Raw genomic sequence first — 14,383 nt, 5'->3', positions numbered from 1 at the left:
AAGGTTAATCTTGTTTCTCGTTTGCAGTGACTAAACTTGATGTAAAACTGTATAAAATTATATACATACCTTTACAGTCTATTTTGAAAGAAAATACAAATATTTTGAAAAATAAAAATGAAACAAGGTCACATACAATAAAAGACAAATAAGATAAATATTTATTGTCTCTTAAATTAAACTAAATTGACTAACTTTTATTTTGAAATCTGGAGGAGGAATCTGTTCAGTATTTCATGTTATCAACAAATAATTCAAGATTATTAAATAACACCGAGTATTATTTGATCGCCATGATCAATAATACAAAGTAATTGTATTTTAAAATCCTTACGCGTTGCTAGAAAAAAAAAGTTTGAATATGAATAAAAAAGTAAAAATATGTTTGTATGTATATTGCACGTCATATGACTTTTATATTGAAATGAAGCCGGGCTCCAAATATAACAATTTGGGTTACGTCACGTTGTGACGCAGACATGGCAACCACTCAGGAACAGTTGTTCTGTTTTATCGTTGTTTGTTTTCTTAGAGATAATATTGCTGTAGAGACGTTACATGTTCATCAGGCTTGAAGTACTTTATTTATTCTAAAATTATGGTTTGGTGATTGTCTGGACAACTAACAATGGTGGAGTGAATAAAAAGAAAAAACAATGAAGTTTTGAGCGGCACAGCAGCGCGCGTTCGCGAGGCTCCTCCGTTTGTGATCGGGTCGCGCGCGCGTGTGTGTCAGCGTGGTTAGAATTGGAAAGCGTTTCAGTTTAAATAGATTTAGATATTTATGTTTATGTATATTTTAACCAATGAAACAAAGAGGACCGCCGTTTGAAGCCGTACAACGTTCTATGGTCAGGTAAGTTAAGGAGAGTGAAAGCTAAGTCCATTATCACCTTGTTGGTTTTGTTTTGAAAAAGATGTGGTTAAACTTGTCTTAAAGTTGTTGTTTTTTATTAATATTGGTATATGTGCCGAAACGTTTAACTAAATATTGATTTCTGGGGCAAGGAAACCATTTTTCCTCCATTGTATAATGTTACATTCAAAAATGATCATTTGATTAAGAAGAAATTTAATTTTGCTTTACAGCTGAGTGCATTTTTGACATTTAGTAATACACTTCAGTCACAATGGAATTGATAAAATATCAAAAGAGAAGGCATAGCCTATATTATACAATTGTTAATGTTAATGGGAAAGTTTCCCATTCATAAACTAAAAGGATATTTCTCAAAACCAAATATTTCGCACTCTACATTATTTTAGGCTATATATTGTAATGGTTTACACAAGTGTAAAACTAATGTTAATAAAGTGATTAGAACCTACAACATTGCAAGCAAATATACTTTACCATCTATAGTCAAGTCAAGTCACATTTATTTATATAGTGCTTTTTACAATACGGATTGTTTCAAAGCAGCTTTACGGAGATAACAGGAACATAATGCAATAAAGTTTGTTTCCAGAAGAAAATAGCCTCACAGTCCAACTTAAGTAAGTTCAGTGATGTTTAATTTTTGTTGTAAAAAGTTATTAATTTAGTTAATTTATATATAAAACCGTTCTGGAGAAAACCGTGATGTCATCGTCCACCTCAGTTCTCATATAATGTTGTCAATGCAAGCAGATCAATATTATTGTTGAATATTAAATTAAGTGTTAAATTTAATGTCCCCAACTAAGCAAGCCTAAAGCCAATGGCAACAAAGGTGAAAAAGGCAACAGAGATCTGTAGATCTGTCTCAGATTGGTTAAATATATGATGACTTTCCTACTTTGACTTTTTTCGATTTGTATTGTTACTGTCTCTAACCTTCCCTGACCATCTCTTAACATTCAGATTATTATTGCTTTTAACATATTATGCAATTTGCCAGTACATTATCACTCATGCAAGGACATTATTACTGCCACTTTAATGGTGATTTCTCCTTACCCATCTCATTAATTTCAACAAATCTGTTTTCTTCGATTAGAAATGGACAAATACACAGCATGTGTATGGCCACGTCTGGAGCCCTTCATGATCGGGGTGCTTCCCGCCACACCTCCAAGCAAATTCAGCATGCATTATCTGCGCAAGATGGCCAGTTACGTCCGGACACGGGATGGCTGTTTCCCCAGGCTCGGCTGGCACATGTGGCGACACATCGCTTGTGGCAAACTGCAGCTGGCTGAGGAGCTTGCCTGGCTGTATTTTGAAACTTTTGATCTGTTAATGCCTCGTTCTGCAGAGCAGAGATTAGAGTGGGCAGAAGCTCTATCTCAAAGCCACAGTCCTAAGGAACTTGACAGACAGCGTTGTACGGTAATAACAAAATGTTGTAGTGCTGTTAGACAGAATTGCAGATCTGCTGTACTAATGCTTTTCTCTTTTTCTTCCTAGCTGTCAGTAAACACTCTGCAGTTTCTACTCTTCCTGTATCTACAGCAGCTGAACCGAATCTCTCTCCGCACATCACTGATTGGGGAAGAGTGGCCAAGTCCGAGATCACGATCTCCCTCTTCCTCATCTGAAAGAGAGACCAAAATAAGCTCCCAAAATAAGGTGTGTGGGTGAAACATGAGTCATATTTTAGCATAAATCAAAAGAAAAGTACGAAAATCTTATTTTAAAAGCATTAATTTATTGTTTGACTGTAAAGACTGTAATGACGCATTTCCATGGTTATTAGCATTGTAAATCTTCCAAAATTCTTATGAATTTTTACATAATATAAATGGTTCATTATATTTTCTATTAAATGTAAAATGGGTTCTTGCTTTGTAAGTTAAGATACAGTGCACAGCATGAATTATAGCTTACAAATGCCTTTTCAGAATTTGCTACCAAATACAGAGGAACAATATTAAACCCAGCAAATTATTAAACCCAGCTTAAACCCAGCAAAGTAGCTATTACATTATATAGTGAGTGATCTTAATCATCTAACTTTTTGTAAGCTAATAACTTAATAAGAGAAAGTATGAGGCAAGTACAGTACACATCATAAATGATTAAACCCCATCTGAACATAACAAATCTTTAAAAAAAAATGCATTCATGCTGCCAGAACCCCTTTTACATTTAATAGAAAATATAATGAACCACTCAAAATTGACATAATAGTAATGCACAGGATGAAAACAAAAAACTTACACTAAACTAACTATTGCTTATTGATATACACAAGTAATTTATCTTTCATCCTAAGCCCTTGTTATATTTACAACTATTTAATGGACACTTTTTACATTCTGAGGTTCTCAGAACCAATTTAATTTGGGTTGGATAAACGTAAATAGTGGTAAATGGGGGTATAGTGGTAATGTAGTGGTGAACTACAGCAAATACAGTATGACTTTGCATTCCCATTTTTCTCCAATTTCTTTTAGATATTTTAATGGCAATAACACAAATCATAGTGCTATAAATATAAAGTGTAAAAAGTCATAAGAATTTTGGTAGATTTAAAATGCTAATAACCATGGAAATGCGTCATTACAATCTGTAAATATCTCTTAACAACACAATGCAATCACTAGTAAGACTTTCTGTTAATAAAGTATCTGGTAAGAATATATTCTACATTAATAATGCATTAAATCACATTACACATTAATAAACCACAATAAATAAAACAAATGAAGTGATGTCTCAAGTCAAGTGAATTACGAGTCATTGGACAGGCGTCCAATCGCAACTGACTTCCGGAAAAGGGGAGGTAACCAATGACATTTGAGGTTATTAAAACAGTAAGTCCGGCCATCGACTGTCAAAAATAAAATTGTTGGAGCGAGCAAAAGCAGCAGGCGAGAGCAGATCAAGCGCGAGAGTGTGTGGAATGATCATGAGCGCGCGCAGGGTATGAATGAGCTCACGAGTTCCCTTTTCCTTGCGTGTAGATCTGTTATCCTCTCGCGAAAGTCATTTACCGCGCGTGCCATCATAAGTTGTGCGCTCGGTTCTTAGTGACATTGATTTGCCGCCATATACAATAATACAGTGGGTTTTTTTGTTTGTGTGTACTGTTCACTACAGTTTAAAAGTTTGGTTTCAGTATTTTCTTTCTTTTTTTTTCAAATGAATTCTTTTATTCAGCAATGATGCATTAAATTGATCAAAAGTGACAGTAAAGAAAGACTTTTATGTTGTTACAAAATATTTCTGTTTAAAAAAAATTATAAATGCTAACCTTTCTGTTTATCAAAGAATACTGAAAAAAAGTAGCACAATTGATGGTAAGAAATGTTTCTTGAGCACCAAATCAGCATATTAGAATGATTTCTGAAGAATCATTAGACACTGAAGGAGTAATAATGCTGAAAACGCAGCTTTGCCATCACAAGAATAAATTACTATAAGTAATATTTTAACACATTAAAATAGAAAAGAGGTATTTCTAAAAAAAACGTATTTTCAGAAACATAAAAAAAAATCTTACCGACATTAAGTGTATGTGTATGTACAAATAGTTAACAAATGTATATGTAAGGAATAATTGACTCTGGGCCGTTGATTTATTAGAAAAATAATGCACACCCGAGGTGATAATGCTTATACTACGGTTACCACACCTCAAAACATTGTTCAGATGATGTATTTCAAGATATATGTCAGGTTTTCATCCTTAAAATGATCTTGTGTGTGGGACTAATTTCTTATTCATCTAATCCCACCCAAGCCTCCGTTGTTAATTCCAAAACGTAATTTTAGCGTCAGTATGAAGGTTTCACCCACTAATGGTGGACTGTTGCAGTTATTAATGCAGTTATTAGAGAGAGCGAGAGAGAGAGATTAAGTGTGTCAATTATCTGAGTCCGTGTTGGGCAGCAGTGTATTAACTGTAAGTTTATCTGCTCCAAGACAGAGCTGTTATGACCTCACTTGTGAAAAATGTCATGTAGCTTTTTAATTGTTAACCTATTTTACTAATCAAATCGTCAGAGCAGCACTGACAACACGTTTCTTTGGGAGTATGGCTACAGTATGTGTATGTGCGTTTGAGTGAGAGCGAGAGCGGGAGAAAGAGAGTATGCTTTTCGTATATAATAAAACAATTTTATGGCAAAAAACATGGAAATAATTTTTCGCATTTACTGTATTTATTTGCTTGGTCAGTGTCATTGTGGATTTGGGTTCTTTTGCTGTAGTAATCTGTAAGGACCTTTCAAATAACTGAAATAATTTGGCGATATGATATGGAACTGTAATGCGGTAAATACCTGCCTGGAACTACTTTAGTCGTGTGTTTCTGTGAAAATAATTGCACAACTTAGAACGTTTGTCAGCTAATCAGATTCAACAGCCCTGTAGTATAAAACAATTATTTTATTAATAAAATTTGATTTTGTAGGTTGTGCTTTATTGTCACGAGAATAATATTAAATAAGTTGAATATTGAAAAACATTAATAATATTTATTTTATTGAAAAATGGTTTAATTTTTTTGGTGTTATCCTTGTGTATAGAGAGAATTCAACCTGCATAATTAATTTAAGTTTTTTGCATAATAGTTGTTAATGAATAATTTATTTATTCTGTTTTACCAGAACTGGGACGACCAGGCTCATCTTACTTTCATCCAGACACACTTGGCTGAGCTCTTGGAGTTGCTAGTTGAGCCAGGCCAGCTAAGCAGTTCAGGACAGGTTCTGCGCGACAGCCAGCTCACTTCAGAAGCCATAGAGAGCCTCAGTCTGCTGCTGGAAGGTTCTGTGAGCCACAGCCATACTGTGCACCCAATCCACAAGCTCCTTAGCCGTTCAGTACTGCAGTCTCAGGCGGGATTCTCCAAAATCAGCCGCACTTACTCTCTGCAGCAGTTCCAGGGGTTTCTGCATCAGGCTCTCTGCCTTAACCCCTTCGGTATCTCCACCTTCTCACAGTCAGGCAAGAAACTGGCATGGTCCATGCAAGGTAAACTGGAAGTTCTCATCAAGGAAATAAAGTTGTAGGTGTTATTTTATCTTAAAGTTTCCAAATCAAACGTTCTTTAGGAATGTTTGTGGTATAGTTTCATTTAAATTGTATATGAACGGAAGCACAAATTTTTCAATTGCAAAGTTGTTTACACAGAAATGCTGAAGGTACAGTAGCCAAACAAAAACAGCCTGTTCAATAAAATGACTTGAGGGAGAGTGGAAAAATGGTAAATTCCAAAACGGCAAAAACCTTGACTAATATTAGAGATGCACCGATCGACTGGCCAGGGACCAGAATCGAAAGATTTTCTGCATGATCGGCCGTTTTGTTGACAACGGCACAGGCAGTAACGTCAGCAGCACGTTCTCGCTTTTCTCTCCGACGCGAAGTGACACACACCCGCCCCTTTCACTCACTCGCCTCATTCACTCTGGTTAAATAGTGCTTGTATTGTGTATAATTTAACTAATTCCCGCAGGTTTTACGCTCTCACCAAAAGTGTGCGTGCGCGTGCGCCAGTTATCTATAGAAGTGGAGAGCACATAAAGCCACCTCTTGTGAGTCGCAAGTATCAAAATGAGTGGTTTACTACGCTTAAACGGTCAAATACACATATAATTGTCAAAATGCCCATCTTGGCAAGTATTCAGTTAAACACAGTCAGTTTTGGAATCTAGTAAGTTGAGAAAGATAACGCAAGTTGTGTAGCAGTATATTGGTTCGCTCTTAAAGTGACAGCAGTCTAATATTCCTGTTGTTGTCTGTTATGTCAATAAAAGAACAAAAGACAAAGAAAATCACTCTGCTCTTGACTGAATAGCTTTTGCAACTAATTGTAAACATTAATCTGTATTTAATCTTTACAATGAAGACTATCCAGTGTTTGTTTGTTTTTGTTTTTTACATTTGATTAGTTTTCATTTCTGTATTATATCTTACCTGAATATACTGTATACCCACCTGAAAAACTTGAAAATTCGGTCATTAATTATTCACCCTCATTTCATTCAAAACCCTTAAGACCTTCGTTCATCTTCGGAACACAAATGAAGATATTTTTGATGAAATCCAAGAGCTTTCTTACCACTTTTAAGGCCCAGAAAGGAAGTAAAGACGTTGTTAAAATAGTCCATATGACTAGTTCAACTTCATGTTATAAAGCGACAAGAATACTTTCTGGGCCTTGAAAGTGGTTGTTGCATTGCTGTCTATGGAGGGGTCAGAAATCTCTCGGATTTTATCAAAAATATCTTCATTTGTGTTCCGAAGATGAACAAACTTCTTACTGGTTTGGAACGACATTCGGGTGAGCAATTAATGATACAATTTTCATTTTGAGGTGAATTAACCCTGTAAACCCTTGTTTATATCAAATCTCTCTTTATTCTATCGCAGTTATTTGTGCTTTTGTTTTATCACTGTATTTTTACTTTTTTTATGAAAATAAAAATTTTCATTTAAGAAAAGTAGATTTTTGTTTGCATATGCTGTCAATTATAGTACTTTGAAAGAAAATCAGAATTGGCAAAAATCGATATCGGCAGGTCACTCTTACAACAGAAAAACTGCAATTGGTGCATCTCTAAGTGAACCTCAAGGGGAGAAATGAAGGAAATGTATATTATGACTTTAGCTTGAATTAATGGATGGTTTACCTGATTGTAGCATCATTAACACTTCATATTTTGTTTTATAGTTGAGGGCACCTTGAAGAAAGCCAAAATATTCAGAAACACCCACATGGCTCCTCCAGGAAGTCGACTGGTGCTCATGTCGCACGTTTGCAAACAGACTTTGGCCAAAGACTCTGAAAAGCTGAATGATGCCAACATCAAACTCCACCGCTGCAGTGAGGCTTTCATCTACCTTCTCTCTCCTCTGCGGTGAGGAATTACTTTACTAGAATAAAATAAATGCATTATTTTTGTCAATTGGGTATCAAAAGCCCTTTTTTTTGTACGTTCCATGATAGAAGATTCTCTCTGTCAGTCTATTATAATTATTAGTTCACTGTCTATATTGTTAACATTTGTGTATGTGTTGTATTTATTTTTTAACTAAAAGAAACTGCTTTACCTTTCAGCACAGATTTGCTCCAATATATTTATTGTATTTATTATATATTTGTTTTTGTTTTTTACAAAGATTAATCCTAGTTCAAGTCTTGCATTATTAATTAGGATGTGAAATTTTAATGTAAGTTCTTAATAAGCACCTGGGCAATACGTTTGTCATTATTGTCATTTTAAGACCATTTGCAGTATCTTATAACTCCTTTTAAATATGGTTATTCATTTGTTTGTTTAGATATTTTTGATTAACCCTGTTCTTGCCACAAAAATATCAGGCCTTAGATGCTGACATGGAAAAAGCATCCTAATAAAAAAGTAAATAAATGTGCACCACACTAAATCAGTTGTTTGACGACTAGTCAACCATCCTGTTCTATTTCTAATAATAGCAGCAATGGATAATCCTTTCCTTACCAGGACTTACAGTCAAATTAAATGCGGATTAATAGTCTGCTGTCAATCAGTCATTTTTGTTGTGTTTATTACTGTCAACATCCGTGCAAAACCAAGTCTTTATTTTGCAGGTCTGTGACCTTGGATAAGTGCAGGAACAGTACAGTGGTCCTCGGCCCGGTGGGGACCAGCGTCCACATTCAGAGCTGTGAAAACGTTCGTGTGGTGTGTGTGGCTGGCCATCTGACTATAGGCGGCTCCTTTCACTGCACAATCCATGCCCTCACCCCCACTCGACCTCTTCTCCTTCCTGGAAATGTGTCTCTCACTCTGGGCCCCTTCCACACACATTACCCTACTTTAGAGGACCACATGGCTAGTGTAGGCCTAGCTGTGGTTCCCAATTTATGGGACCAGCCACTGCTGTTCGGAGCAGAGGGTTCCACTTCAGACGCAGGCTGCTACCACATCCAGCCCCCCTCTGAGTTTTATCCGCTGGTGATACCCTTCCAAATGGAGGGGGATAACTCTGAGTTCCCTTGGGACCTGCCGGCAGACTACCAGAAGGCTGTGGAGGGCAGAGAGAAGGCGATAGAGGACTGGCAGAAGACCGTGAAGGAAGCACACTTGAACAAGTGAGTCCACTTTTCTGTTCCTTTTAAGGCTGCATTTTAATGCATTCTAGATGTGGCATCACGCTAGTCGCTGTTATTGTCGACTGGGTTTTTGTGTGTGTGTGTGTGTGTGTGTTTCATGACAAAATATTATTTTGGTTTATTATAACAAAATATATTACATTATGTTTATGTATTTTATTTTTTAATTATTATTTTAATATACAGTACTATTATTATATTTTTTGATAAAAAAAATAATTTAATTTTTTTTCTTTTTATAAACAGCTTTGTTGATTTTAATGCATTTTAGATCTGTCACATTTTGGTGTCTATCTATCATTCATCTTATATATTGTATTAAAGTATGTGTTTGTATTTTTAATATTCATATTTATTGATATTTTAGGGGGGGGGAACGTATCATTGATTTTCTCTTTGATCGACAGACAAACGGATGCATGCTATTTGGGGTTATACTAAACACTAATTTTCTATATAATAGGCATTTATAGGTATTTCTAATAGGCATGTATAAAAGTTATTAATGTTAGAGTGGTTTTAATCGTAGTTCAAGATAAGTCCTAGCATTATTAAATCAGACATGAAATTTTAACGTAATTCCATAATAATAACCTGGGCAATAAGTTTGTTCTTTCGCGACATTCAGTAGTGATGCATTGTGTCTTTGCTGTCGTAAAGGGTTCAGAGGCGGCAGTTTCAGGCTTTAGTGGAGCAGAAGTTTCATGAGTGGTTGCTCGAGACGGGACAAAGACAAGAGCTAGACAGTCTTCTCCCTTCTGCCCTCACCACCTCTACTTCTTTGGACCACTGGCCTTCAAGCCACACTTCCAACTCTGGACTAAATGTGCTGAAAGATCAACCACCTGAACAAGCAATGGGACAGGCGCCAACAGTTTGCTAAGAGAGCAGCTAAACAATCAAAACCCTCACTTTTCGAAAACTGATTGTCAAACATTAGTGCTCTTCCGGTACAAAGGCTGTCAAAAACAATCCATATATATGAACAATGCTGTATTTAGACAAGGACATTGTGTCCTTTTACACTGTTGATGTAGAATAATCTATGCTGGATTAGTTTGCAGAGTTGCTGTAGTGTGTATTATTTCTGCAGGTGTCAGATAGTTTAAGCATAATGTTACTTTATTGTTATAAGACCTCAGTCATTCCAGAGCTTGATATGTATAAAATATCACCAGAAGAGAGTCGTTATTTAATTAAATCGAAAAAGGGAATGATGACAGCCTTCATGAATTTAGAGAGAACGGAATGAGATGCGTGTAGTCATGTACTGTAGTAATAGACTAATGTCATATGCTCAACTGGTACATGGTGTAACAAAGAGTTTGCAGCTATTGTCTCCTGTGAAATCTCATGGCCAGTATGAATGTGTACATTTCTCTCTTTGTTTTTTGTATGTATGTTCTCAATGCCTTACACTGTAATTGCACTATTACTGTATCTTCACAATACAGATTCCAACAATGCTGTCACTTAAAATGTCTCTTGGATGTATTCATGTCTTAAGTTAACATTTGAAATATGTTTGAACGAGCATTTTATTTGTATTAACAATACAGTTTATTAAAGGTAATATGGTTTGGGTGTTTAAACATGCCCTATATTAATATTCAGTTTCAGGTGAAGTAAAGAAATGCTTTTTGGACTTTAGACTCCATGAAAACATTGTGACCATAGCAACACCCGTCTTTCTTTCTTTTGAGCTTTAATGGCCATATCGAATCAATAGCGATTGGCTTTGGCTTTCTGAATGTAATATGTGTGAAATGTGTTGCCATTTAAAAAAACTTTTTTTTCATAGTTCCCCTAATTATGGTAGTGTGTGCTGTCTAGTACTTGTGTCTAGTATGTGCTGGATTTGACTGTAACTTCAACTATTGTAGAATTTATTAATATTTTGAAAGAACATATATTTAAATTTAAGTATATTTAAAAATATGTATACATAGAGGTTCTGATATTTATCAAACTCATGCTGGTTAAGTTCTGTGCAAATACATTACAGAATCAGCATCCTTTGAGCCACCACATAAACACCTCTAATCAGGGAAGGGGAATGGATTCTGACAAACTTTTTTTTGTTACACATATAGATCCTAATATTTATCAAACTGATGCTGGTCAAGCTCCATGCGTATACAGGATATAATCAGAATATTTTAAGCCACTACATCAATATCTCAAATCCGTTGCGGGGTCTATGCCGTTGCCTGTGCATGTTGGTGCCAGTGTCTGTGTCGCTGCCGGTGTCTGCCGGCTGATTTTTTTGCCGGCTGATTCTGTTCCCCTCATGTTTCTAAGACAGTGAGCCAAGTGCCGGTGTCTGTGCCCGTGCCTGAGCCAGTGTCCGTGCCAGTGCCAGTGTCCGTGCTGCTGCCGGTGTTTCAAAATGTCGAAATCTCTGCTGTTGTCCGTGCCGGTCTCCACGCCGATGTCCGTGACGGTGTCTGTGCTGGTGCCCTTGTCCGTGCCGCTGCTGGTGTTTTGAAATGTCGAAATCCATGCCGGTGTCCGTTGTCTGTGTGTCCAAGCAGGTCTCTGTGCCAGTGTCCATGCCGGTGCCAGTGTCCGTGTTCGTGCCAGTGTCCATACTGGTGCAGGAGCCGGTGTTCGTGTCCGTGTCCGGTCTCCGTCCCGTTGTCCATGCCGGCGCCAGTGTCCGTGCCGGGGGTTTGTGTCTGTGCTGGCTGATTTGTTTGCCATCGGATTCTTTTACCCCCATGTTTCTTAGGCAGTGAGGTTCTAATATGTATCCAACTGATGCTGATTAATTGGCCCCGATAGCCAAGTGCCGGTGTCCGTGCCCGAGCAGGTGTCAGACGAGGTCCACTTAAGCAGACACAGTCTGGTCTCTTAATTTATGCGTGGAGTTAGACTCTTTAGGTCTGCACATCCTGTTAGTGTCCCCACCTGAGATTTGTCAGTTGTTTTGGAGGGGTTGGAACCTTCTACAAAAGTTGCTTTATAAGATATTTGTGTGGTGGCAGATTGGTCCTCTCCGCATACTAATTGTTCCCATTGTGTCATCGCTACACAGCGATGATTGACCATATGAAAGAGAATGTATCGAGTTACCTGTGTAACCCCTAGCTACAGACTCTGGGGCGGATCCGCCCTCAAGTCGGCAGCTCCGCTGTACTGCCAGACTCAATTCGGCCATGCCATGGGCCATGCGCACAAGATATGCCTCAAGTCGCAACCTTACATATTTCAACAGAGCTGATCAATGCTCAAAACGTTTTGAATTTGATGAGTCCTTATTTCTCTCGCCGTTACATTATAGATGGCTGCAGACTTCAGAATATTACCAAATACAAATGGGTAGGGAAGGGATACACTGTTACCAGTATCGGTATCAGGCCGATCCTGCGCTTGTGTAGCCTACTCGTACTCAAAAAAATGCCAACAGCCAATACCAACAACCGATACCATGCAGCGTGTGTAGGATACAGCGTTTGTGTCCAGACAAAGATACACTGAAAACGGGGAGTATAATGGGGATAGAAAATAAGGCTGTCTATGAAGTAAATGTATCTAAATAGTGGACTATTAAAATAAATATAGTAACGCATAGCTGTAGTGCGGGAGCCGATAAGCGAAAAACGCGCAGTGGATCGAGCGCATCCCTTTATCACAGACATAAGTGGAAAGTTTGCTGTCGGACGTCAATGGCAAAGAAAAGTAAAACGAGGCGTGTAGCTTATTATTAACGTTAACTGACGAGAGAGAGAGTACTTCTTTTGCATGCCTTCGCTGATCGTTCAATCAGCACACGTGTCATTTGGATTAAAACTAAATCGTATGTAAACATGAACGGCTGATTTATGTATGACCAATGGTTCCATACATTATTACAGGACGTTTGCAGGTCAAGAGGTTTCGTGAACACAAATCATCCGAAGCGGGAGCCCTAGGTCTACTACCCGAGTTTCGGGTCGGGTTCGGGTTAATGTTTAATCAATAGCCTCGGGTTCGGGTTTGTAAATAATAAAAATTAGGCTATACATAGTTTGCGTTCCGTGTGCTTGCCGTGTTGTGATCGTAATATGAGCATGCAAGAGAGAAAGAAAGTGCGCAGTTGCAGCGCCACCGTCCTCCTCTGTTACCCCTTTTCCACCAACAAGAACCGGGTGCTGGTTCAGAGCCAGAGCCAAAGCTGGTTCAGAGTGGGTTCGACTGACGAGCTTAATAAGAACCGATTTGCCTTTCCACCGGCTAGAGAGCCACAACAGAGCCAAATCTTACGTCACTGTATACGTCTCATGTTGCCCAGCAACGCTAGTGCGGTAGCGCCAAACAGTACGCCAGGCTTGTTCGAGATGCATCGGCTTCTCGCAGATCGATCTCCGCATGACATCAAAGCGCTGCGATAGCGATCTAAAAGCACAAGGAGTCGTATGTTCTCCAAACACTCCCGCAGCTCCGATCGGTCCGCGCCGCTCCGATGCATCTCGAACAAGCCATCAACAATAACGGACGTTGCAATACTATGGATGCTCATGGGTTTACAAAATACATCGGAGTCCAACGCGTTTGTGCAGCTCGCCGTAACTTACATAGACGGATATTTATAATCGAGCTGCTATTAGCTCGACTAGCTGCTATTTAAAAATGGCGGTCACAAGTTTCTATTCGTCTTGTTGGTCACGGTAACCCCGCCCCCAGCCCCTGACGCAAGTGGTTCTTACTTGGCTCTGTTCTAGACCAGCAATTATTTGGTGCTACTTAAGAACCACTTTTCCTGGTTCGGAGCTGGTGCTTTGCGTGTGGAAAACCAAAGAACCGAATTGAAACTAGGCTCTGGCTCCGAACCAGCACCAGCTCTGGCTTGGTGGAAAAGGGGTATGATTGCTGTGTTGTGACCGAAATAGCTGTGCGCACGGGAGAACATGCGCAAAACCGTTTTGTAAAATGATGATATATGAATCATTTTTATTTGATCAAATATAATTTTACAAAACTATTTTGCGCATGTGCACGCACTATTTCAGTTACAACACCGCAATCAGAGGAGGACGGGTGGCGCTGAAACCATAAACTGTCGATGCTGTTATCTTCCTTCATAACATAGCCTACTGAGAAGGATATATTTATGTAGTTGTGCAACTGCGCAAACTTTGTTTTGAAGTTTAATGTTTGAGTTCCAGAGGAATTTGTGACTGTTTCCGCCCCTAAAACTGCGCCTCAGTGTTTGCTGTCTCAGACAGCGGCGAATATTGCATTGAATTCTCTTTTACTTATTGTTTGTATGGACGATTTCACACAAAATGATGTAAAAAAAACCCTTCTCGGCGAGTATCCTAGTAAACATTGTCGGTTATCTCAAGTGAACATAAACAGTAGGCCTACTATAT

At 38.2% G+C, this 14,383-nt stretch overlaps 1 protein-coding gene across 1 annotated transcript; it reads left to right on the top strand.

Annotated features, from left to right (window-relative positions):
• The first annotated feature begins 448 nt into the window (after positions 1-448).
• On the top strand, positions 449-10,508 carry tbccd1 (TBCC domain containing 1). Its single transcript, XM_077215896.1, has 7 exons — positions 449-856; positions 1,980-2,311; positions 2,390-2,551; positions 5,536-5,902; positions 7,605-7,791; positions 8,505-9,008; positions 9,690-10,508. Exons 2-7 carry the CDS (start codon positions 1,982-1,984, stop codon positions 9,910-9,912), a joined length of 1,773 nt encoding a protein of 590 aa, XP_077072011.1. The 5' UTR covers positions 449-856; positions 1,980-1,981; the 3' UTR covers positions 9,913-10,508.
• The last annotated feature ends 3,875 nt before the right edge of the window (positions 10,509-14,383 follow it).

This window comes from Siphateles boraxobius, unplaced genomic scaffold (assembly GCF_051911475.1).
Source record: "Siphateles boraxobius isolate OS27281-9 unplaced genomic scaffold, OSU_SipBor_1 7, whole genome shotgun sequence".
NCBI lineage: Eukaryota > Metazoa > Chordata > Actinopteri > Cypriniformes > Leuciscidae > Siphateles > Siphateles boraxobius.
This window is presented reverse-complemented; position numbering and strand designations above follow the sequence as displayed.

What these genes read in the sequence shown, in the direction of transcription:
- tbccd1 (XM_077215896.1), top strand. Translation starts at nt 1,982, where the DNA reads ATGGACAAATACACAGCATGTGTATGGCCACGTCTGGAGCCCTTCATG. An exon ending in TACCTTCTCTCTCCTCTGCG is followed by an intron (nt 7,792 to 8,504) that starts GTGAGGAATTAC and finishes TTTATTTTGCAG; the next exon opens with GTCTGTGACCTTGGATAAGT. An exon ending in AAGGAAGCACACTTGAACAA is followed by an intron (nt 9,009 to 9,689) that starts GTGAGTCCACTT and finishes GCTGTCGTAAAG; the next exon opens with GGTTCAGAGGCGGCAGTTTC.